Here is a 25,838-nt window from a genome sequence, read left to right as displayed (position 1 = left end):
CCGGTCCAGTTCCACACCCCGCCCTGCAAGGACCAAGCCTCCCGTTATAAGCCTCCTGCCTTTTGGTCTGTATTAATGTACAACTTCTTTGTATACATAGCAAGGGGGTGGACAGCCTTTTTTTTCCTTCTCACCAGCCCAGGAGTCAAAACGTGTTGTGGATTCTTTCTTAAGACTCCCTAACCCCAGTTTGAAAAGTTAATTATGTTGCTGGAGAGGGGTGTTCTAAATGCATCCTTTACTTTTTCCTTATTAGATTCCTACCCAGTCCCTGCCTGGTCTTTCCTTTAACAGCATTTATGAAAACCTGTCAGTTGTTCATTGGCCCATGTCACAAGGAAAGTGGAACTGTGAATAGTTACCATTTTCTCTGTAAAAAGGTTTTTTTTAAATCTATTGAATTTTCCATAAGGCTCACCATCGCCACCTACTGTCACATTGTATATTCCACCTAAAACACACTTAAAACATTTTATTTGCAGCTGTGTAGTTGAGCCCTGGGTTAGTAGCAGTTAGCACCAATTTTAAATGTAAAAAAAATCTACGTTGTTTTATCCTGCCATGTGATAAAGTTCTTTGATCCCTGCCTTTATTTTTATTTTATTCTTTAATGCTTTATTGGTTTTAAAAACAAAACAAGTACAAAACAATACAATACACAATGATCAACAAAAATGCAATCCAAGATCAACACTCATTACAAAAAAAAAGATTGGATTCACATGTCACGAATTCCAACATGACTTCCAATCCTCCAATTGTGATTCCTAATTCACATTACGACTATGCACTTAACTTTACCTCTCACAGGTTGTTCAGTCATGTTAATTTTGTAAAGTTCTCTTTTTTCATGCAGAAGTCAGTCCAGGCCTGCCAAAGAATTTGGATTATTACAGTGTTCTTTTAGCTATTCTCTGTAAATATTCCACTCTTTATTAAATATTGGATCTGTATGGTCTCAGAATCTTACTGTCAAGATGGATAAATTAGCAAGAAGGTCCCTGCCTTCATTCACACACCAGAGGGTGCTGTGTTTCAGGATGTGGAGAATTGTGTATGTGTGCTGTTGCATCAAGTCTCTTTCTTATTCATTATACGCTGCAGGAAAAGACACTGAGGGTAAAAATAAAAAGGGCCAGTAACTCGGAAAGCTTGATAGAATAACCCAGATTTAATTTTTATTTTATTCTTTTGTCACAGACTCTAGGAGGAGGGCCAGCAGAGATGGAGGAAGCTCCGGAACCGCCAGAAGCGACATCCCTCAGGCATTGGGGAACCTCTTTGCAGAGGGTTTTCCTGTTCTGAGACCAGTAGGCCAAAGGGATCTGACAGGTAAAAAATACATTTTTCTATTTAACTACATTGTCCTCTTCCAGCAACTAGAGCCTGGGTAAACAGAACACGATGTTTTTTTCTTATGAGATGTTTGAAAGAGACAATAAACAATAAACTCTCTCTCTATATATATAGAGTTTATTGTTTATTGTCTCTTTTATATATATAAAAAATCTGTTTCAGTAAAACATTGTAGGGCAAGCTTCTTTGACTCTCCCTTTACACTCAGTTTCCCTAGCAACAATCTTATTTTGGCCCAGGATAGGAAAACCATCAAAACAGTATTTTTATATATTTAAAAGCCACCATGAACCACTCTTCAAGCCATGGCTCACAAGAGCAGTTTTCGGATTGCCCATAAAAACAAATGCGACAAAAAAACCATATGGAAAAACTGGATAGCTCAGTTGGTTAGAGCATGGTGCTGATAACGCCAAGGTTGCAGGTTTGATCCCCGTACGGGACAGCTGCAAATTCCTACATTGCAGGGGTTGAACTTAGATGATCCTCAGAGTCCCTTCCAACTCTACAATTCTATTCTGTTATGTTGTGGGGGGCAATCTGGCATAAAAAGCAGAAACAAAACACAGAACGAAAGGAGTTGGGCAAGTGCAAGGCAATTGGGGAACCTGAGGTACTCGACTTGTATCAAGTCGAACCATCTAGCTTTCTCTTGTCTACACTGACAGGGTTTCAGGCAGGAGTCTCTCTCCAGCCCTCCCTTGAGATGTCGGGGTTGTATGGAAAGCAGAAGCTCTGCCTTTGAGCTTGTCCTTTCATATTCAGGCCCTTGGGCTGGAGCTGACAATAACACCAAGATGCCACCAGGAGAACCTCTCCTGGAAGGACATTTCAAAGATGGAGTGCCACCACAGAATAAGCTCTGGTCATCAGCCATCGCATGTCAGACGAGGGGGAAGGCAGCAAACACGGAACAAGGCCTCTGAGGCAGGGCAGGTTCCCCTGGTCCCAAGCCATTGAGCAAAAACCGGTCCTTTGACTTGTGCTAGTTCATTGACTAGCAATTAAGTGTAGCATTTGCTGGTGTTGAGATGTTCCATATGCCTAGTTAACAACCCCAGTGCTGCAGTTCCCAGTCTTCAGAAGGCAGCCCCACCAGCAACACACTGCAGCAGTCTAAAAAGTGCCACTGAGAACCATGGCCAGGTTTATCTCTATATACACATGCTCTCATTCCAATGAGAGAAATCTAATTAAAGCGACCAGTTTCTTGGGGAAATGTGCATCGGACACGGCAGGCTTAATAAGCTGGGTGGAAAGGGCAAAAAACACCCAGATCTGTCCGTACCACGAATGCCCCAGGGCTTCTGCCTCGCCTCAGTGCAGCATAACCGAGATATACAGGAATGATTACTCATCCTGTTGAGTAGGAGGCTGTGAATTTCTGTCGTTCGCGTCAGAGCAGAATGTGTTGGGGCTTCAGCCACCTCTGCTCTGCCTCCTGGGAAACGGCCGAGTCACTGTTGATACTGCAGCGTCCAACAGCTAATCTGTAGGATTGGAATGGCAGGCAGGCAATGGGGGTTTGTGGCAAAGGGAAACGAGATTTGTGAAGAGGCTGAGCAGGACAGTTTCACATCTCTCTTTTCTTTGGTCGTCCCTCAAAGCGAGTGGCCCGTGCCATTGTTACCTTGGTTTATTTGCTGCTTCCTAAAACTTTTATTTGGTTTCCTCAGGTGGTCGGGCGGGTCAGCCAAGTGCTGTAAGGATATCTCCTCCTGCAAAGGGTCCGGACCCACAGAACAATAATGGGAAGGCCAGCGGCAGCCTTCAAACTGCGTCTGACAGCCCCAAACCAGCAAGTCCATCGGAAGCATCTAAGGCCCAGCAAGCGATTCCGGCTCGTCCCAACATCCCTGCTCCTCCACCGCCGCCGCCACTGCCGCTATCGCCTTCCTCCAGCAAACCTTCGCTTATCTTTCCCCCTCCTCCCTCTCTTCCCCCTCCTCTGCTTGAGAATCTCGAGAACCTCCCCTCCCCAAGCGCTGCTGCTCCTTCTCCCCGCAAAACCCCAGCATCCCCTTCACACATGCCGGCGCCGCCAATGCCTCCTCCTCCCCCTCCCTTGCCTTTAGGGCCCCCTACTTCACTCCCAGGCAAAACCAGCGAGTGCCCCAGCCCATCGGCCTCCCAGCCTGACCTAAGGCTCAGTTCCCCTTCCGTGCCCCCTCCTCCACCACCACCGCCACCTCCAGTGCCTTCTATGTCCACCTTTTCCTCACACAGGACGTCTTTGCCGCTGCCCCCTTCGCCAACTTCTCTCAGTGCCTCAAGCGGCAGTGGCGAAGCCCCGCCTCCGCTGCCCCCCAAGTCGCCGTTTGTGCAGTCCCAGATGCAGAAGCCCAGCATTCAGTCGCTGCCTCTTCCCCCAGCCCCTCCAAGCACACAGCAAGTGGCTGCGACACACAAGAGGAGACAAGGCAGAGGCGGAGGTAGGAATGGCACTCTTTAGCTGCATCACTGCTGGTCCATTTCAACGTACCATAGTCCAAAATGCAGGGGTAGGCCAGGGCCGTGGCCTGCGGCTTCCAGCATCCCCTAACATTGGCAACACTGGCTGGTGTTGAAGGGAGGTGTAGTCTTTGCCACGACCGTGTATCGCTGCAAACCTGGAAGTGGCACGGAAAGGGGCAAAAACTGCCCTAAAGGAATGTGAAAATGGCAATCCCACAAGCCTTTGCACCGACTGTTGAGGCCTGTGGGGAGTTTGAGCAAAGAGGTTTGGAAAGAGTGATTTTGGTGTTTTCAGGCTTTTTCTATGGCGTTCCTAATATGTACAGTCGTACCTTGGTTGACGAACGCCTTGCGACTCAAACATTTTGGCTCCCAAACGCCACAAACCGGGAAATGAGTGTTCCAGTTTGCGAACATTCTTTGGAACCCAAATATTTGACGGGGTTTCCATGGCTTCTGATTGGCTGCAGGAACTTCCTGCAGCCAATCAGAAGCAGCGCTTTGGTTTCCAAACGTTTTGGAAGTCGAATGGACTTCCGGAACGGACTCCGTTCGACTTCTGAGGTACAACTGTATATGCAATTTCATTTAAACACATGGTGCCTTGGAGCATAACCCCCACATATAAATGTGAGGAGTTGCCCGTATAGTGCTAAATCAGGCATAGGCAACCTTCGGCCCTCCAGATGTTTTGGACTACAATTCCCATCATCCCTGACCACTGGTCCTGTTAGCTGGGGATCATGGGAGTTGTAGACCAAAACATCGGGAGGGCTGAAGGTTGCCTATGCTTGTGCTAAATCATGCCAGACCTGAGTTCTGCCAGGTAGGCGGTTTTTTTGTATATTCTTTGATTTGTAGAGAAGAGCAAAATCTAAACTAAGCGTGGGACTGGCAGTGTGGACAGCATCTTTGTACACAACTGCAGAATTGATGGGCGTATATAAAAATCAGAGGAAGTGATGGTGTATGTTTGAAAAGGTCTCTCTTTGCATTTCAAGCACACGGGTTCTCCCAAAGAATCTTGGAAACAGCAGTTTACCCCCAAAAGTGAGTTACAAATTACACTAGCTTTAAGAAGCTAGTGCTCCTGGGATTCTTGGAGGGAGAAGAGTTGTTTGCTTTAAATATATGGTGTGTATGCAGCCTTACTGAAATCTAGTGAACAGGCAGGTTTGCGGACAAGTGTATTTAAATAGCAGCAACAAATGAATGGGACGCATAGAAAGAGGGATAATCATGGGGCCATTCGGACTCTTTTAACTGCACATTCAGAACACTTGCCATTGTACAGCTCTACTGGGGAATGCACTGCTTTAGGACAAATTGTTCTTTCAATAATAACAATACCCTTTTAAAATGTGTTGGGGAGGGGTGGGGCTTACTGGGTTGTTGTTTTTTATTTTTATTACGTATTTTGTGTTTTTATATTGCGGTTTTATGTTGTCAGCACCCTGAGACCTCAGGGTATAGGGTGGTATACAAATTTAATAAATAATAATAAGATCATCCTTGTCCATCGAAAGCAAGCACATTGGAAAGTGGGTAAGATTAGAAATTTATTTCACAATGTGAGTCTTCTTGTGCTCAGGTCCTGCTTTCCACGGGTGTCTGGCTGACCGCTGTAAAAACAGGTTGTTGGACTAGATATGTTCTCATGATGTTAGAATCCGCAGAACTGCATTTCTCCTGTGCAGATATTGCAAAAAGGGGCTACTATTGTTGTTTTACGTAGGTTGCATGCTAACTAGCCTGTAGTTTGGGACGCGGGTGGCGCTGTGGGTGAAACCACAGAGCCTAGGACTTGCCGATCAGAAGGTCAGTGGTTCGAATCCCCATAACAGGGTGAGCTCCCGTTGCTCGGTCCCTGCTCCTGCCAACCTAGCAGTTCGAAAGCACGTCAAAGTGCAAGTAGATAAATAGGTACCTGTCCGGCGGGTTTCCATGCGCTGCTCTGGTTTGCCAGAAGCGGCTTAGTCATGCTGGCCACATGACCCGGAAGCTGTACACCGGCTCCCTCGGCCAATAAAACGAGATGAGCGCTGCAACCCGAGAGTCGGCCATGACTGGACCTAATGGGCAGGGGTCCCTTTACCTTTACTAGCCTGTAGTTTAAAGTGGTCTCATGCCAATAGGGCTGCAACATCCGGGTTTTCTGAATATTATAGACCTGCTCTTTGCCTGTAGCCTACTTCACAGGGATGGTGTACAGGTTATTTATGCTAGCCTGAGCTCCTTGGCAGGAGAATAAGATGTAAGTGTAGTAAAAAGCAAGTATGTATGTCTGATGCAATGTTTGTCTATCTTCTCTGAGCCTTTTTCTAATGTGTATTTTCTCTTAGGAAAGCTGATGCCACCCCCAGCGCCTCCTGCAAGGTCTCCGACAACTGAACTCTCAAGCAAATGCCAATATGCTCAAGTATCTCCCTGGCTGCCTAGCCCAGACCTCTGCTCAGCAATTAAGAATGGGGCAGTCCACATAATGGGTAACGTTGATAAACTTATGTCTCTGCCCCGCCCAAAGATAAAAATGGCAAGCTTAAAGCATGCAGGAACTTGTCTTCTGGCAAAACGATGGGGTATTCACCCATGAAGGCTTGTTCAAATAAGGTGTTTACTAATTTACTAAGGAATGGCAAGAGAAGAACCTAAACAATGATATTACAGAAAAAGCAAATTAAATTTTAAGTATGTAGCATTGAGCTTATTTTGCTGTAGATTTCAGATACAAATGTAACTTCATGTTGTTTTGAGGTTAAGAAATGGATATTTGCTGAAATAACTGGGTGGAAACTTTTTTTAGAAACAGAGGGAGAATAATATCAATAATGTTTAGCAGCTATCTAAAAACTGAAAGCTGTTTACATACACCCTCAAACTCTTTGTAAGGTGAAACAGTTTTATTATACTATAAGTATCTTTACTGATGATGGAAAAAGTATGCCATGTGATAAGTTTGCCAAATCACTTAATGTCTGAGCATGAACATTCTGGCTCTTGTTGTTTTATTAAAAAATAATTTCAAACACCACAAGTAACATGGAACACCCTCCACCCCAAAAGCATGCAAACAAAACATGCAAACCATTTTCAGGTTCAACATGCTCCTAAAGGAACTAATTCAATTTCCTGGGGTTGTTTTACAAAACAAACTAGTTCCTTTCACATACAGTTCACAGGTGAATTCAAGTTCATCCAAATCATCATAGAATTGTATGGTTGGAAGGAACCCCTAGGGTCATCTAGTCCAACCCTCTGCAATGCAGGAATCCCAGCTAATTATTTTTTTCAGCATTCAGAATATTATAAGTTCTTTGTTTGAAGTATAAAATACACTTGAGAAGACTAAGGAAACATCAAAACATGCACACAGTGGGATGTGAATGGTTTTATCTTTCTCAACGATTGTGATCTTTAAGCTTAATGGCCCAATGAGTTTGAAGATGTGTGTGTGTGTGTAAGGTAATGGAGTTGAAGATTAACTATAAATCATTCAAATTCTACCCCAAAATGAACCTAATTCACACTCAGTTCAGTTGGCAATGATGGGAACTACTTTGGGTGTAGTTCAGAGATTTTTGAACTGGTACAGTAAACTTTGTTGCCTCAAACGACTTTATTCCAAGAACTGTCTTAGACCATTCCTTTATCGTTTTTCTACAGTTCCTTGAATTGGTTGAATTGTTGTAACTCAAAGGGGTGTTTTCCATTTAATTCTCCAGATGACTTTGAATCTAAATTTACTTTCCATTCCGTGGAAGAATTCCCTCCTCCTGATGAGTTTAAGCCATGCCAGAAAATTTATCCTAGCCAGGAAGCTAGAGGTAAGTCAGAAAGTTCTGTTACAGTCTGATCAGTTCAGGATAGTTAAATTATTCTACTCTTGCTTAAAAACTAGAAACAGTTGCGTGATTAGAAATTTTCAAGAAACAGTGGCCTGGTCAGAAATAGAGGAGATGCTCACTAGACAGAAGTCTGCTTGGCCAGGTCATGTAGATAAAAATAATCTGCGGGAGTTTTGCAGCCAGCATTAAAGGACTTGTTTCTATGTGCTAGGAAGCCATTGGCTTGGGTCACCTGGCTTGAATCCTCACTGCTTGAATCCTCTCCTTTAGCATTCTGAACTTGACTGTTAAATGAGTCCCTATGAAACTCATGATTCTGTTACCAGAACAAGCTGCAAGACTCGGACGCCTGCCTGGTTGGATTTGAAGGCACTGAAAGCTAAAGTGGCTTCTCCTTGCATGTTAGAAACATGCCTGAAATCTACGGACTTGGTTGTTCGGCTGTAGCTTTTTGTCATTTTGGTTTTCTAGCCAGCTTCCTTTCTATTTTTTTCAGATAGCACCAACAACCCTCCATTAAGGACACAAGTCAGATGAGAGATCTCGGTAGCAGGAGCATCGCTGGAAGGATCAACGGAGCTTTGTGCAACGTAGGACCCTGTTTTGATGACCGCACAGTACATGCAGGCAAAACTGGCGCTACATCCAAGATCATACGTGGTAAACGGTGGGATTGACTGGACTAGGACGCAGTTGGAAACCTATTGTTGTGTAATTCCGTTTCAATTGCTTTAAACCTGGGCTGAGATTTGTTTTTAATTTTGTGGAATACTCAGTATATATATATATATACATATAAAACATGAAATAGTAGCCCACCTGTGTGGGTCATACTTTATTTTAGCATGAGTGTTCAACCTGTTCAAAATGCAAACAAGTTTGCATAGATGACAATGGTTGAAATTCCTGCCTGTACTATCTGCTGGATATAATTTATTTGACCACGTAAATCATGCTTTCAAACTAGGTTTGCTATATTTAAATGTATGCAAGTTCCCATCCACCCCCTTAGGAATTCTGTGCATTGTAACTTTATATATATATATCCCCTTCTTTGCCTCTCTGTAGTTACACTAAAATGGCTTTCCAGTTAATGCAGTGGTGTGGATTGCCAGTGGAGCGCAGCATGTGTGCATATATGTATATTCAAGTGCGTAGGTGATCGGCACTATCCTTCCTTAGCACAGCAGAGGATGGTACCAGGTGTTCACTGGAAAATGCACAAGTTCCAGCTGATTAGCAAGCATGGAATACCTTCTCCTGAATTTTGCCATGTTGCTGCCTTTCACACATCACCAACATCCCTCCTAGATGCTCTGTCCCATCCATCCCTTTGATTAGGAAGTGGAGGAAAACCTGACAGCTGACTATTGAAATGAGGCAAAGAATAATAGAATGTATACTGACTAATGAGCATCTAAGCTATATCGCTACACAACTGTGCCTCCTGGCATAGCATATTTATGATGTTAACATCCCCAGCAAATCTGAAGGACCAAACTAGATGGTTATATGGCTCTAATAGTTTCTGAACAATGTTGCTCCAGGTGAAGAGCATCAACAGGAAGCTGGAGGAAATGCGGCAGGGGAGACATTTTGAGTAAGGATAAATAGGGTTTGATACCTCCTCTGCCACTCCTCCTTTTAAACTGGCAGTGTCCTCTGGTTGCTTTGCATTAAAAGCGGGGAGAAAAGAGATGCCATTATCTTACTCGTAGGGGCCACACTAGGTACCATATAGCAAAAATATGTAAGAAGAGTAGCAGGTTTCTTTTTTACATGTGTGCGTGCTCTGTGATATTCAGCTTGGCTCCTGAGAGTAGGCTACTAGCACCTCTGATTTTAGCAACAAACTAAAGTTCTACTTAAATGTTGTTTAAGAGGTGGGAAAAAGCAACGTAACACCTGTTCTTTTGGCTAGCTTTAACACACAAGTTCCTAGTGCGCTTATGATACAGCAGCAACCAGAAAATGGAGGCATCAGTCTGCATTAGGGAATAAAGATTGTGGGGGGCTTAATGATTCTTGATTTTGAAATAAGGGAGCAAGTCTCCTTGACTACTGAACTCTGCCCATTTTGTCTCTAGCAGGGTGAAAGAAATGCAAAATGGGAGTCCGTATGCACCTAGAAAAATAGCAGCAAACTCTTTCCGTGAATTGGATATTTAAAAACAAAGAAGTGTTCTCAATAGTATGAAAAATACCATGTGATTTCATTTTAAAATGCCATGCGAAATGTAACTTCATCTTTTCTTCTTCTCTTGGAGCCTGTTAAGTCAGTCAATGGTTGAAAAGTGCTTTCATTTAGATCTGCATATATTAAATTACCATCAAACACATGTTTTGCTTACTAATATTTTACAATGGATGCTGAGATCTATTTCAGATTCCCCCTGTATATAAAAACTTACTAGATTTGGTAGATTTGGTAGAAAACACTGAGGGCCAGAGTTAAAACTAAGCTTGCATTGGTAACCAAGAGACAGTGTCTAATTCTGTAGTAATTTTTATCCTTGGAATTTATTCCTTCACTGAAAGAAAAACAAGGATGAAAGTGTACAGAAGTATTTAGCCACTCAAGAGATTACTCTGTGCAGAAACCATTTTATTAGTTTTGTCAATCAGCATTGTCTAATACACGAATCCCAGATGATTGCAAACCCATACATATTAGTTCCCACGAGAAATATGTAAACAAAGATTTACAGATTCTGACTCAATTGGATGCTGTTCATGCCAACATATCTTGGGTGAGGCAGCAGGGCCACTTTTTCTCAACGTACCCCAAGCCTTTGGTTAGCGTGTAATGCAGGAGTGGAGAACACATGGCCCTCCAGCTGCACTCCAACTCCCAATGTCCCTAGCAAGCATGGCCAATGTGCAGGGATGACGGGAGTTGTAGTTCAGCAACAGCTGGTTGGCCAAAGGTTCCCTCCATCTGCTATAGAGGAAACTACAGAAACCAAATGCACTTTTATTGCTTTCTAGCCTGTCTAAGATTCACCAAGCCCTATAACTTCTTTTGATGCCTCTTCTGTGGATTGAAATAAGCAGTAACGTGTCAACTTACTTTATATTTTAGGCATTTGAGTGTGTGCGCACATGCACTTTTGACATAGTATTTGAGCAATGAGGGATTTACATGGGCTCCACAAAGATGCAACAGAGCAACCAAGGAGGAGGTAAATAGGCTGAGTCTCACGCTAGTTTCTGAAAGGAAGAACAAAGAGAAGAGCCATCCCACAACTCTCGCACTTGCTTCTGTCTCCTCCTCAGTCGCCAGGTTCTTGCAGAAACTACACTTACACAGAAAGTTCAATATCTCTGTGTGTTGTTCAGCAATGGACTATGTCTGAGTTTTCCCCTCTCAAGAAAAAAATTAAGAGTTGTGAACACACACATCTCACTTGGTAGTAGGTAATTTTCCTGTGCAGAATCAGAGCCCTGACATTTTAATCTACAGGACTAGCACCATAGTTTCTAGAATTTAATCATGTTTGCTTGATACTTACAGGTGTATGATTGCTCTCGTCCTTTTTTTAAGAACAGAAGCAATGATCCTTTTTTTAAGAACAGAAGCAAACTCAATGGCAAGCTGAGTTTGATTTCCACTTTAACCATGTCTGATGTTAATCTACACAACACTGACAACAAAGCAAACCACACAAAGGAAGACAGATTCAACATGAACATAACAATCATGTTTATCCTCAGCCATTTCACACAATTTCACGATGCCAATAATTTAGATTCCCCATGTGAGGAAAAGAGATTCACATTGTACATTAGCTTTGTTTTGCTACAATTATGGGATCAGAGGCGTACCTAGGATCCCTTGGCAAGGAGCTATATTGGCCTGCATATTACCTCAAAATGTTGTAAGCCAGGGGTCGGCAGGGTTTACCTCACCTGGGCCAGTTCACTCCAGCGGAGATCCCTCTGTGGGCTGGATCGCGAGTGTGAGTGCGCCCACTCGCAATTTCCTGCGCCACAGAAGTGAGTGCCCACGCTGCACTGCGCCAAGTGGGCGGTTCGGTGGCGGCTCGTGGGCCTGTTAAACAACCCCTGTGGGCCTTAGGTTGGCGACCCTTGTTGTAAGCCAACCCTGCTACATTTGCGGCCCCTCCAGAACACCCTGCTGAGTGGGTCCCTAGTATCTCTGCCCCCAAAGCCCTATCCTGATTGGCAGCACTGAGGACTCCCGAACCTTTTAATAGTTGTGTTAAGAGAGAACATTTCAACAGGTATGGCGTAGGGCTGGGCAGTATATTGGCTGAAACAGGCTTGAAGTCCATATCATGATATCTGTTTCATAATTTTTGACCAGGCAGTTTATCACAAATCATGATGTGTGTGCACGCTATGCCAAAATCACACTGTGGGGGAAAACCATGAAGCTAGCCAATCCCTCTAGATAGCTCCATATACTTCAGACATTGAGATGTATTGTGATATTTAGCTGGTGGTAGATCACAATGTTGAAAGCCAGATATTGCCCAGCCCTAGCATGGTCTTTACTCACGCAAAAGTGTGCACAGGGTTACAGCCTCAGAGCTCATCAGGAAAATGTATAAGACCTCACAATTAGCTTTTTAACTATAAATAGTTAGATGTACAGTAATCTATTTTGCCTTGCCTATGAAATGTAATTGAACAGAAAACAGTTGCTGTAATTAGTGATTTAAATGATCATTTAACGAACATCAAGGGGGAGGAGAAGGACCATCTTATCTGAGTGAGGAACTGGCAGGATGAGTTTGGGCAAGGGTGCGAAATGGAGGACTTGCACCCCTGCTGAGGAGTTGCTCCTCCTGGCAGGAAAGGGAAGCAGGAGCAAAGTTGCCTGGATGCTGCTCCTTCTAGTTTGGAGAGGAACCTCACGGGCAGGAGGGCAGCCTTCAGAACTCCCATCCTGGACAGCACCAGCACCCTCTGTGGGCTTCTGCAAACGCACTTGCTCTCTCGTCTGCCTGGTCCTGTGCTTTTAGCAAGAGTGCCAGGCTGTGAGCGACGGCACCCTTCTCCAGAGTTGGCATGTCCAGCCCCCTGCCTCTGGCTCTTCCCAAAATGCTTGCAAAATAGAGGAACTGACTGTTGCTCAAGCTCACTGCCACAGCAGCCTTTCCTGACTCACCAACTTTGACTGGCAGATGGCGGGGAGAGGGAAGGAGGAGAGCAATGGTGCTTCCAGCCTGCCAGGAGGGTAGACTCAATATTCTGAAAGCCCTCTCTCTTGCTGGGTGCTGCAACATCCAAAAGGGGCCTAGCATCCCTTCCTCTCCCATGCTGATTTTTGCATGTCCCCACCTCCCCGGTCCTGCGCCCTGGCAGGGGCCAGTTTCACCACCCACTAGGTACATTTTTCGACTTAAGTCCCAAAGACAGCACAAAGGAACAATGGAATCTACTGCCTACCATCAGTCCCAGCCAGCATGACCAGCAGGCAAGAATGATCAGAATTGTGTTTCCACAATTCGTAAGTTCCCCATCCTTGGTGGAAGCAAATTATCTGAACAAATTCTGGTCATTTCACTGAACAATTGCCTTTCCTAAGCAGCTATGGTACAGTTCCCACAACCAAATTAAGGTTCTTGATCTTACCTTCAGTTGTAAGCTTGCTTCTCTCTCTCTCTAAATGCTTAGGCCAATTCACACTGTTCAGAACTCTATTTTGGGGAGAAATTGATTATTTAAATGCAATCTTCGCAGCCTGATATGCAGCAATATGGAACGATAGGTGAGAGAAGCAAAAAAAGAAAAGGAAAAGCTACTAGCCCAATATGCGCATAGGTGAGGCAGCACACAGCTCAATAGACCCAACTCTAAATCGCCAGAACTAGAACAAGTGAGCAGCTTATTCCACTGTTGACATTTATACCATTAGCAAGGCCCATTTTTCAACTCATCATTTCTTTGTGGCAAAACTCTTTAGGAGCACACATGTGCCTGCTGTATTTTTTCCTTTTGCATGTGGATCAAACTTTTCAGGCAAAACTTTGCAGGCTTATTTTGATTTGCAATATTGAGAACTACATGGACTCGGGCTATTTGTCGTTCTTAGTTTCGGTTGCCCAGATGAATGAAAAAACATTCTGCATTACATTAGCCAGCATGCACACCGTCAGTGAAGGCCCTCTTTCCATAACACACACAGGACAACACAGGAGGAAAATAAAAGGGGGGAAAGGAATGTGTTAATTGGATACAGCTACTAAGGAATTTTTCTCTAAAAAGAGGGAAATTTCCTCCAAAAATTCGGCAATATGGCGAGAATATCTTTCAAGGCCTGAAGAGCTTTATGGTCTTCTTATGTGAAGGCTAAAGGTGTCTATGGTCACTGAAATGAGAAAAAGCAAAGCTTTAATATCACTGTTAATTACAAATGCAAGTTTAAATGCAGGGTGGGAATATCCAAATGCATTAGGAGACTTTGGAAAATAACCGCAACCCATAAAACGTCAGGTTCTTATTCGCAATTGCAGATTCAGGAGTGAGATACAAAGAGACTGGACCAAACATTGAAGCCAACTTATATTTCTAAAAAAAGTAGTTATTGGTATGAGAATATGAAAAGGACTCACTTCACTTGAAGAACTTAATTTCTGTATCAACACAGTCATAGAAAAGGTCCTCTACTTCAGAAGGATCAAGAACTTCCGAGCTGGTAATCATGCTCTCCATTGCGTCCAAGCCTTGCTTTTCGAGGTCTAACATGGTTCTTCTCAGCTTCTCTCCTTTTTCCTACAAAAATTAAGGCCCAGCATGAAACACCTATGAAGTGTCTGAAAGCTTGATCCAATAGAATCGTCTCAAAACTTGTATGTGCATCCATGTTTTAAGTTCAAGGAGAACTTAGGGGCTTTATCTGCTGTGCCGTTGCACAAACATAGCACAACAGTCAAACCACAGCAGTACCTCTGTTGAGTTTATTTAGAAACACCAGTTCTGGAAAAAAAGGATGTTTTCACCCCGAGATTGTATTGAAATAAAAACAAGTACAGCCTAGTTTACATATTCCTTTCTCTCTGCAATGAAGGGTGGAGTATGTGAGTTTAAGATTCGAGGAAGGAGATATTTAAGCATTACACTATAACTCTAGGTGGTGTTTTTTCTGTGGGTCAGCCCAGCAGCACTAGGGTAAATGTTTAACATCCCTCAACCATGTAGGCGAGGCTTATCACAGCCAATTCTGTGGGAGAGAACCACAGACTCCTATGTTTATCACCCTCAAAGTTTATCAGTACCGAGGGAAAAAGGACGAACAAGAATGTGCCTTAAGAAGAATGGTAACATGTACTGGACTTTAAAAATCGCTTAGAGGCCATTTTTGCTTCATACAACAAGTGAGACTGCAACAAAATGTTGCGGTGTAGAGGATTCCTTGTCAGACAACAGTGCCTTTATTGCACGATACTTGCCCCACCACAGTGTCCAGTCTGCCTTCCATGCTCTGGCTGTTTGGGGCTTTCCTTCCCTTTTTTGGATTTATTCTTTCCGAAGCATCTTTTGTACTACTGCAAGCCTTTGAGGGTCCCCCTCACCAATGCCTACTTGGGTATGGATGGTGCCATTTCACCCATATTAAGGATCTATACTTGGAAAATGAGCTTGCCAGATAGCTGGAATGAGATTTGGAATAAAGCTTCCTCATACGACTTTCTTGCTGGATCCATTACAACTAATTTATGTATTGCTGGAAAGGAAACTCTTTCACTTACACTGTACACTTTGTCAAACTGGCAGATTATCAATTTCAGTTTTCAACAGATAATGGTTTAACCCTCAAGACTACTGCACTGGCTATCTTCCGGACCTAAGCTACAAGTATCTCCTCCTAAATACTTCCCGAAGAAACTTATTTCCCAACAGCCAATGGGCCTTTCAACAAAATACCTCATTGCAACATCTGCACCATTCCTTTGGGATCCCTCTTTAACTTATTTGGCAGGGATTGGGAGCCTGTGGACCCTCAGATATTGTTGGCTTTCAACTCCCATCAAGCCCTACCAACATGGCCACTGTTTAGGGGTGATGCAACATCTGAAGGCACAAATATCAGGCGGGGTCTTCCTCATGCATTTCTTGGAGCCAAGTATTTCTTACATGTCCAGGTTTTTAGGTGTATCTAACACTGGAATTTCGTCAGCTCTGCTGCTTACCTTGCATTAGGAGTTGTTGCTTCCTAGTATGCAGTTTGACTACAACATGTTCTTATATAGCTGAGCAGCATGATAATAGGTCAATGCAATAAATTTAGAGCTGAACTACGTTTTCAGAAAGAGCACATGCCACAGCAGTTCCTGAATTGTAGTACTACAAAATGCAAGAGGACTGACTGATGCCTTTAAGTGCATTTGTGTGGGAGGAAGGGGCAGAATTATGCACACAGAAAACTAGCACTTTAGGAGGGAAAAAAGGTTAAAAATATTTCAGGTGTGGATTTTCCACAGGCAAGGTTATTTTGAGGTGATGGAGATTTTGTACATGTTGCTCAAATATGAGATATCCTCTCTTTTTAAAGTTTAAAGGTAAAGGTAAAGGGACCCCTGACCGTTAGGTCCAGTCGTGGCCGACTCTGGGGTTGCGGCACTCATCTCGGTTTACTGGCTGAGGGAGCCAGCGTACAGCTTCCATGTCATGTGGCCAGCATGACGAAGCCGCTTCTGGCGAACCAGAGCAATGTATGGAAACGCTGTTTACCTTCCCGCCGGAGCGGTACCTATTTATCTACTTGCACTTTGACGTGCTTTCAAACTGATAGGTTGGCAGGAGCAGGGACCGAGCTCACCCCGTCGCGGGGATTTGAACCGCCGACCTTCTGATCGGCAAGTCCTAGGCTCTGTGGTTTAACCCACAGCGCCACCCAGTGACCTAAAAGGGTATTTGAATTTCAAGGGCCCAGGAGGAACGAAACAGAACACAAAATGTAATTTCCCCAGATCTTCATTTTTTTATTTTTCACTGGTGTATTTTCAGAGTGCTGGTTTACCTGCTCATTCTCCATGACAGATCGCGCCCACTCGTGTGCTTTGTACAATTCGTGTCTACGGTCTGGTTTCTCCTGGAACCGAGGGGTTTTTTTCACAGGATCATCACTACCAAAAATGGGTGACTGTACTTTTGATACTAATTTTACATTATCAACGAAGATAAAAGGTTTAAATATGGACCTGAAAGAGATCAGAGAAATCACTAATTGTTAGCTAAGGCTACATTTTATATCATCACCTAGCAGTTTGCTCAGCTTGTTTTAAAAACAGAAAGAAAAGAAAAATTATCACACAAACTTGGATGTGTTGCACAAAATAACTGGGGCATCTGAAAAGAGGCATTAACAGTAACACAGAGACAAAAGCCATAAAACAGACGACACTTACTTTTAAACATATATACTAAATCAGTTCCTTCTAATTGTTTGCAGATTAAGACTTCTCTTTCCTTTGAATGTTAGGGAATAAGCCAGTTTATGCCATGAAGAATAGCTCAGCAAATATATATTATTTTAATCCTGAAACATTCTGCACAGAGCTGTTCTTAAAAATTAGAATAGATGCACAATGTGTTAAGCAACATTTACAAGACAATGATGCTGTTTTAAAGAAATGCCTGTACAAATTGGTATGTTCAAATCTTCTTTGTCTCCTTTACTCTGGGGCTCCATTAAGATATTTTAGATGAGATCTGTAACACGCTTTCAGTAAACAGGGAAGAACCTGCATTTGTGGTTCACTGACATTTTCTTTCGAAGTGCTAAAACTTTTTAGGCAGATTTGCATACATTTTCACTTCTCTAGCTTTGAGGAGAATTTTTTTAATATGAATAAATTGCACCAAAAAGGGAAGATCAGGAAACTGGAATAACAGCAAATCTCCTTCCGAATAATAAAATACAGCTTTCCTTGAGAAGGAAAGCAAGCAAGTTAAATTAACTGTACTGCTTTCTGCTTATCCTTTTGCTTTTCATCCCTTTCATTTATGGAAGATATCACCTTAAAGGGGTTTGCTTCTGCTCAGAATCTCCCTTCCATTATTGAAGGCGGGACTTTGAACAAGCAATAAATGCTACAAGGAGGATTAAAGGGTAAGACCTACTGTATGGAATGCTAATGAAGAACTATTGATCTTTTCATCAGGAATTGAAAAATGGCTGTTTTCCCCAAATACTTTAGAGAGTAAATTGAGGTTCTCATCAACTGCAGTCAGTAGAAGAGATGTAAACCCTTGTCCTGAAAATAACAAGAATGATCCAAAGAATTGCATTGACAGAAAACAAAGGATATGGCGACTCAAAAGTGCTTCACTTTACACCGATGTTCTTAAATAGTGTTGAGTGAAGTTAGGTGCATAACCAAAAACGATCCACTACATTCACATTTGCTTTTCTTAGGGAAACTTACCAATCTATTCAATATATGATCCAGTATTCTCTCCTGTTAGAGGTCTTATCCACACTTAAGGAACAAGCCTTATGACCTATAGACTATTAGGTAAAACTCTCTATACAGCAGAAGTAAACATTCAAAGATGTCTCAGTGCAAATATTCCGATAGAGGGGAGAAGTAGGGAAGGACTCTGGCAGAAGAGAGACCTTGATGAACTATTTTGCATGCAGTTTACAGCAAATGGATTAGCAGAGTGTGAATAAGTGCTGATGCAGTTAAAAACAGAATGCAGCTCTAGCTCTTAGGCTCAAAATGGTAGATAGGAAACAATAAATAGCCCCGATGCAGCAGGAGTCACTGTAGGAATTTCTGCTGAGTCAACGTAGCTTCTACGTACTTAGTCAAAGGCAGGATGAAACAGGCTAATAGGGTTGCCATGTTAAAACTGAAGTAGGTTCTGCCATAGGCCAGATGGCCTACTCAGTAGTGGCACCCGCCCTGTGGAACGCCCTCCCATCAGATGTCAAAGAGAAAAATAACTACCAGACTTTTAGAAGACATCTAAAGGCAGCCCTGTTTAGGGAAGCTTTTAATGTTTAATAGATTATTGTATTTTAGTGTTTTGTTGGAAGCCGCCCAGAGTGGCTGGGGAAACCCAGCCAGATGGGCGGGGTATAAATTATATCATGATGATGATGATGATGATGATGATTATTATTATTATTATTATATCAGCTGACTCGCTTGCCGTTTTGCCTTCCCAACCTGCCTTATGCATCTAGACTGAGGGCAGCGATTGCAGAAATGGGTTTAGGCAAAGAAGAGACCCTTTGATTGCTTCCCTGCATCGATTAGCTTTGCATCAGTAAACAACATGGAATTAGCCCGATAAATAAGTTTTTAAAATGCAAAACTAGAAATTAATTTTTGAGGCTTTAAAAAGTACTGGCAGCCTGCCAGGCGCTTTTTCCAATATACCTTGATGGATCTGGTGTGCCGGTAAAATAATGGATGCACGGGGAACTAAGATTCTGGGGTAATACGGACACCATGCTTGATGTAGTAAGAAAAGACTCTGAATCCACACATATACCACCAGACTTATCCCGCAAGATGTCAATCATCATTTCCACAGTGATAGCGCCTGGGAAAATATCAAAACAGAGGCATTAACAGGGTACACTGCTGCTCCTGCACTGGGCAGAGGGTTGGGTTCAATGGTTGGGTCCCTTCCCAGTCTGTAACTCAAACTGGTTAATCCCATAAAGGGGGGGGGGAGGATCTCTAATTGTTAATAAGTGATCAAAGTTTTGCTAACATTTACACCATCAGAGGCACTGATGCTTCCATAGGTCTCTTGGCTGGAAGGCAGCCAAAGATCTCAGAGTCTCTCAGTCTCTCTTGCTTAAAAGCACATGCATCTCTAAAGCATCACTTATACACAGAATACACTCAAGGTCTATACAACGTTTTCCTTCCAAAAAAGGAAATGCATAATCTTACCAACAGAAGTGAAATTTTCAAAACTCAGTTCACGCTTTTGGCTGCAAACTTGTTTATCAAAAGTGGTGGAGTAGTGGTGGATTTTCTACGTACCTTCTTGCTTCTCTAGGCTCTCCTTCGCCAAACAGCAATCTGAATGGTTATCAGCCTGAGAAAATACTTGAGAAAAGTTGAACTCTGTATCTGCAGTCCACCACCCTTGGCGTTCCGCATAACTTCTAAGCTCAGGATGCTCTGCATCGATCTTTGTAGTTAAGGAAAGCTGGTTGCAAATGCACTTGACTCCCTCTATGAAAAAAAATTCATTTATTCTATTGTTATTCATTAAATGCAAATTTAAGCTGAATCTATTTTATATTGTGCAATATCAATCAATTAGGCATGCAGAGATCACGAAATGCGGGTGGCAAAATTCATTTCCGTGGTACTGTGATGGGATCACCATTCTCAGAGTCAAAGACTTTTGAGGATTATTTGTAAATAACATGCAGAGTGAATCAGGCATCATCACACCTGATCGTCAGTCTTACAAAAGACAGAGGCCTGGATCCAGAACTAAGTCAATGAGCCAAGTTAGTCATGACTTAGTTGAGCTGAAGTTTTATTTAATTCAACTGGAACTAACATTTGTTGTTGTTCAGTCGTTTAGTCATGTCCAACTCTTCGTGACCCCATGGACCAGAGCACGCCAGGCACTCCTGTCTTCCACTGCCTCCCGCAGTTTGGTCAAACTCACGGAACTAACATAGTTCGCTTCAAATGCAATATGCTAATGTAGCGGACAAGGGCAGGAAAGAAGTAGCTCCACTCCATCCATAAGCCCATTAGCTCTGTGAACCAACACACTGCCTTTCATGATGTAGAGATGATCATTCAATGCAGCATGAGGTCTTCCTTCTACCCCAATGAAGCAGCAAAGTGCAGTAGTTATCTTCCCAACTGCCCCCAAAAGGATCTTAAAAGAGACAAGGACCACCTCTGTGCAACAAACTCACACGGGAAACCTACAGAAATAATTACCAACATGTATCTGTGTTGGTGTAGTCCAAATAATTGGTGCATATCGCTTTTCTAAGACATATCTTAGGGTTGAGGCACAGGTCAATTCTGTGTCCAGGGCAGCTGTTTACCAGTTCCATCTGGTACGCAGGCTGAGACCCTATCTTCCCGCAGACTGCCTCGCCAGAGTAGCGCATGCTCTGGTTATCTCCCGCTTGGACTACTGCAATGTGCTCTACGTGGGGCTACCTTTGAAGGTGACCCGGAAACTACAACTAATCCAGAAGGCAGCAGCTAGACTGGTGACTGGGTGCGGCTGCTGAGACCACATAACACCAGTCTTTAAAGACCTACACTGGCTCCTGGTACGTTTCCGAGCACAATTCAAAGTGTTGGTGCTGACCTTTAAAACCCTAAATGGCCTCGGTCCAGTATATCTGAAGGAGCGTCTCCACCCCCATTGTTCTACCCGGACACTGAGGTCCAGCACCGAGGGCCTTCTGGCGGTTCCCTCACTGTGAGAAGCCAAGTTACAGGGAACCAGGCAGAGGGCCTTCTTGGTAGCGGCGCCCGCCCTCCCTGTGAAATGCCCTCCCACCAGATGTCAAGAGAACAACAACTACCAAACTTTTAGAAGACATCTGAAGGCAGCCCTGTTTAGGGAAGCTTTTAATGTTTGATGCATTACTGTATTTTAATATTTGGTTGGAAGCCACCCAGAGTGGCTGGGGAAGCCCAGCCAGATGGGCGGGGTATAAATAATAAAGAAGTATTATTATTATTATTATTATTATTATTTCCCTTTTCTAGGACAGATACAAGAGAACACTTGTCTCTTTCAGTATAAGACCATATAGTGTCACCAAAATTAACTTACAAGTTGCTGAGAATGCTACTATGTACTAGAAAAATAGACATGAAGTCTACCTTACACCTGTGGTGTCATAGGAATGCAGAAAGCTGCCTTCTTTATAGGAAGTCAGAGTATTTGTCCATCAAGCCAAGTATTATCTACTCTGACTGGAGGTAGCTCTCCAAGGGTCTCAACTAGAGGTCTTTCCCAGCAGCTGCCACAAGATCATTTTAAACTGGAGATCAATGCAGCAATCCTATCCACACTTACCTATGAGTGAACCCCACTGAATTCCACAAGACTTGTTTCTGAGTAGGCATGATGAGGACTGCCCTGTTAGTGTGCTGGCCAAGGCCTATGATCAGATACAGTCCTATGTGCAAACAGAGCAAGTCCACCTTCCTTTCAGTGGAAGCGGTCACATTACTGTGTGTGTGCAAAAAAGTGCCATCCATTCAAACAGGCACCCCCAACCTGCGGCCCTCTAGATGTTTTGGCCTACAACTCCCATGATCCCTAGCTAATAAACCAGTGGTCAGGGATGATGGGAATTGTAGTCCAAAACATCTGGAGGGCCGAAGGTTGGGGATGCCTGCACTGAAACAAACTAGAGAACATATACCATTCCTGTAGAGCAGGCTTCCTCAAACTCGGCCCCCCAGATGTTTTTGACCTACAACTCCCATGATCCCTAGCTAGTAGGACCAGTGGTCAGGGATGATGGGAATTGTAGTCTCAAAACATCTGGAGGGCTGAGTTTGAGGAAGCCTGCTGTAGAGGCTCCATATGAGCATGAGAGCATAGAAGAACTGAGCAAAAAAGGGTTTGGATAAGGCCAGTTGCACAATTTGTCTTAAAACTTAAAAATGATTTCTATGTACACTTACAAGCCGGAACAAATTTGCGCGTGGGAGACTTAAATTTGATGGTGCACCATTTTAAAGGTTCAGTGAATGTCAGCGACAATCTGAAGCTGACATGAAAATGTCAGCAAGTCAGAGAGCCACAATTTCAAGCGATAGATGTGAAAGTAATGTGCACAATTAACCTTGAATGGGAGAACAAGACCTGCAGATAGAAAAGATCTTTGGTCAATCAACTGTTATTTCTGCTTGAGTGAGAAAAACAAAACTCCACAAAGGCAGAAACAGATTTCCTAATGCAGAAAAAGCTTTCTGAATCCTGACATAAAATTCAACCAAGTCAATATGTTAGAAACTTCCAGAAATTGTCCCTAAGGTTGACAATTAAAAACAACAACACAAACCTGCTTTAAATGGCATACTACCATTACAATCTGGAAAGCAGGAACAAACATTAAATGGAAATAGGAAATTCATTCATGAACAACTCATCATCGCCATGGCAAATGTTCATGTACTCAATTGCGTCCTCATAAATAGCAGGTTGGGATAAAAATTATAACGGACCTGTAATGTTCTCTGCTGCCCAATGTTTCCCAACAGTCTCCAAGACCCAAGCTTCTTTTCTGTCCACTATCAGATACGCAGTCTGGAAAGAATGGCATACACTCCCATCTTCGTAATAATTGCCTCCTTGGCCATGCTCTTCCAACAGAGAGACAATGACATCCAAGGCTTCTTTAGCAGTTCCACCCCTTTCTAGACCAAGCCTGGGGAGGGAACCAAAGGAGGTGGAGAAGAAGCAACTCAACTACAGCAACAATGGAAGGCCATGTCAAAGCAAGCTCACCAGCCTGCCAAACGATAAAACGAAATCTAGAACAAGATCATCATTTGGTTAAGCGATCATGAACCCGACTCCCAAAGCCCCATTTAAGGGTAAAGGCCCACTGGACGGTTAAGTCCAGTCAAAGGCAACTATGGGGTGTGGAGCTCATCTCGCTTTCAAGCCGAGGCAGCCGGCATTTGTCCACAGTTCTGGGTCATGTGGCCAGCATGACTAAACTGCTTCTGGTGCAACGGGACACTGTGATGGAAACCAGAGTGCACAGAAATGCCGTTTACCTTCCCACCGCAGCAGTACCTATTTATCTACTTGCACTGGCGTGCTTTCAAACTGCTAGGTTGGCAGGACAGAGCAGCAGGAGCTCACCCCATCGCAGGGATTCGAACTGCCAACCTTCTGATTGCCAAGTTCAAGAGGGTCAGTGGTTCAGATCACAGCTCCACCCACGTTCCTCATTATTCCTACTAGAACAATTAATTTAGTTTAAAATATTTGCATCCCATTACCACACTTAGTTCATGAACACTAAGATATGTAGTAAAGCACTAACATACAAGAACATACAACGCTGTATTATTTATTTAGTAGTAGTAGTAGTAGTATTCAGTGGACTAAGCCTTTGACAGGGTCGTCCTGTTGGCTCTGCAGGCTATTAGGGAAGATTTATTTTGTAGTAGCTTGAGGACAGTTGTCACAACTGTACCATTAAAATGGTTTGAAATGGGCAATAGTTTTCATTTTCATCATAGCGTCCTGCTGTGACATGGAACAGGATTTTTTGGTTCAAAATGAACCAGTGGTCCACTTTTCTTTGAATATAAACTCTTGTGGGGTATAGTTGGTTTTTTAATTGTACCTGTATATTCTTTAGTGCAGGAAATGAGAGTTAAGATGTCTATGTGCTCCGTTTTGCCCTGCCCCACCACCAATTTACTAAATCAAAACAGAATGTTAGCAGATAACATTCCTACGTAGCTGGGAAAATGCAGAGGAATTGTCACAGGGTGAAATAAGGGAACTGGACCTTCTGATGGTCATAACTTAACCTTGGTCCTATATACCTGAAGGAGTGTCTCCACCCCCATTGTTCAGCCCGGACACTGAGGTCCAGCGCCGAGGGCCTTTTGGCGGTTCCCTCCCTGCGAGAAGTGAAGTTACAGGGAACCAATGCTGTATTGTGTTTTTAATATTTGGTTGGAAGCCACCCAGAGTAGCTGGGGAAACCCAGGCAGATGGGTGGGGTATAAATTATTATTATTATTATTATACCTCACCCTTCTATAACCTAATTAAAATTAGCTCCTTTAGTAAGGACCAAAGCAAACTCTTATTAGAAAGTTACATTTCAAACATCCATAATTTTGATTAATATTGGCCTGCTGTTGCCATTAGGGAATTAATCCCAGAACCCATTCATGCTGGAGTATTTGGATATAAGCCGATTTATTCCCATTAAAGTCAGTGACTGCCAGTCTCCTGCTGTTTTTAAGTTCGAAAAGCAAAATGGATTTGTGAATAATAAAAGTGCCTCCTGTTCATAACAAAGTGGGCAGATAAAAGAAGATTCCAGCGTAGAAATCTGCATTGATTGAAGAATGGGAAAGAGGAGCTTAATGTAAAAAAAAAAAAAACCCAGCTTATTAAATATACTTCTAATCAGTCATGTGATGAACTGATCTTCTAACTAAACTGAACAACTGTGTTTTCCCAAAGGAGGATTCAAATCTTGCAAGGACAGTTATAAGACCTGCACGCTTGAGAACTGCTTGCAACGGGGAGAATTCACGCAAAAAGAGAGAATCAGGCAGACCCAATCAGCTTGCTTAGCAGTCTTGCTTGACAGCTTGTCAGATGTCAAACAGATAAACAACTATTGGCTTTCAGAAGACACCTGAAGGCAGCCCTGTTCTGGGAAGTTTTTAATGGCTGATGGTTTACTGTGTTTTTAATATTTTGTCAGGAACTGCCCAGAGTGACTGGGGCAACCCAATCAGATGGGCGGCATATAAATAATAAAATAATAATAATAATAATTATTATTATTATTATTATTATTATTATTATTATTATTATTATATTATCATCATCATCTCCAACAACAGCCTATAGCCCTATTGCAGTTTCTAGCACGGAAGCCAATCTCATTTCTTTTCCACCCTTTCCTTCTTAGTATCTCTTTTCCAGCCATAATAGTTCTTACTGACATTAAGCTCATCTCGCTGTACTATACAAACAAGACTGGCCAGAGGAACCATGTCAATCAAGCTGGGCTAGAATAAAACGATTTTCTGGAGCTCATTCGTCAGCACTTGAGTGAACGGCAAATGGCTTTCCATTGGAATGCATGAGATGCAGTATGCCTGACAATGATTTAATTATTCCAGAGTCCCTGGTCCCCCACCTCCCCGCCTTGAAGCACACAAGCAAGAATTCTAAGTCACAGTAGGCTGTTTTGAAAATGAAGACTAAAATGAAGCTCATGGGCTGTGCAGATTTACAAAGCAACTGCCGCTTTTAAAAGCACACTAGGTTGTATTCCGACTTTTTGCATCTTGGCAGATCCATTTTTTTTTAATAGGAGTGCCCAATTATTACTTTAACGTTTGTGTACCGTGCTCACCATTCCCAGAGTTTCAAGCCCAAAGAATACATCACATACAATGCTAAAAGGCACAGAGACATGGCAGTTCACGTATTAAAGATGAAAAGAAACACTTGCATTGTACTTCGTGTGTA

The 25,838-nt window shown here is 43.0% G+C and overlaps 2 protein-coding genes across 4 annotated transcripts in view; one reads left to right on the top strand and one right to left on the bottom strand.

The window, feature by feature from the left end:
* Nucleotides 1–9,994, top strand: part of WIPF3 (WAS/WASL interacting protein family member 3) — a 46,287-nt gene extending 36,293 nt beyond the window's left edge. For all 3 annotated transcript variants that reach the window (XM_083578678.1, XM_083578679.1, XM_083578680.1), the window contains 5 exons: nt 1,201–1,332; nt 3,033–3,788; nt 6,153–6,296; nt 7,533–7,634; nt 8,152–9,994. In XM_083578678.1, the coding sequence (XP_083434804.1) occupies nt 1,201–1,332; nt 3,033–3,788; nt 6,153–6,296; nt 7,533–7,634; nt 8,152–8,192 (1,175 nt within the window). In that variant the 3' untranslated portion in view covers nt 8,193–9,994. The remainder of the gene's footprint in view (nt 1–1,200; nt 1,333–3,032; nt 3,789–6,152; nt 6,297–7,532; nt 7,635–8,151) is intronic.
* Nucleotides 9,995–10,239: 245 nt separating this feature from the next.
* Nucleotides 10,240–25,838, bottom strand: part of SCRN1 (secernin 1) — a 29,434-nt gene continuing 13,835 nt past the window's right edge. The window contains exons 4-9 of the mRNA XM_083578814.1: nt 22,823–23,025; nt 19,634–19,828; nt 19,016–19,181; nt 16,645–16,825; nt 14,237–14,396; nt 10,240–13,992 (exon numbers count right to left, since the gene is read on the bottom strand). Of these exons, the coding sequence (XP_083434940.1) occupies nt 14,238–14,396; nt 16,645–16,825; nt 19,016–19,181; nt 19,634–19,828; nt 22,823–23,025 (904 nt within the window). The 3' untranslated portion in view covers nt 10,240–13,992; nt 14,237. The remainder of the gene's footprint in view (nt 13,993–14,236; nt 14,397–16,644; nt 16,826–19,015; nt 19,182–19,633; nt 19,829–22,822; nt 23,026–25,838) is intronic.

The sequence above is a fragment of the Podarcis filfolensis genome (assembly GCF_964270895.1).
Source record: "Podarcis filfolensis genome assembly, chromosome: 12".
Taxonomy (NCBI): Eukaryota; Metazoa; Chordata; class Lepidosauria; order Squamata; family Lacertidae; genus Podarcis; species Podarcis filfolensis.
Note: the sequence above shows the minus strand (reverse complement) of the source record. Positions and strands in the feature narration are given on the sequence as shown.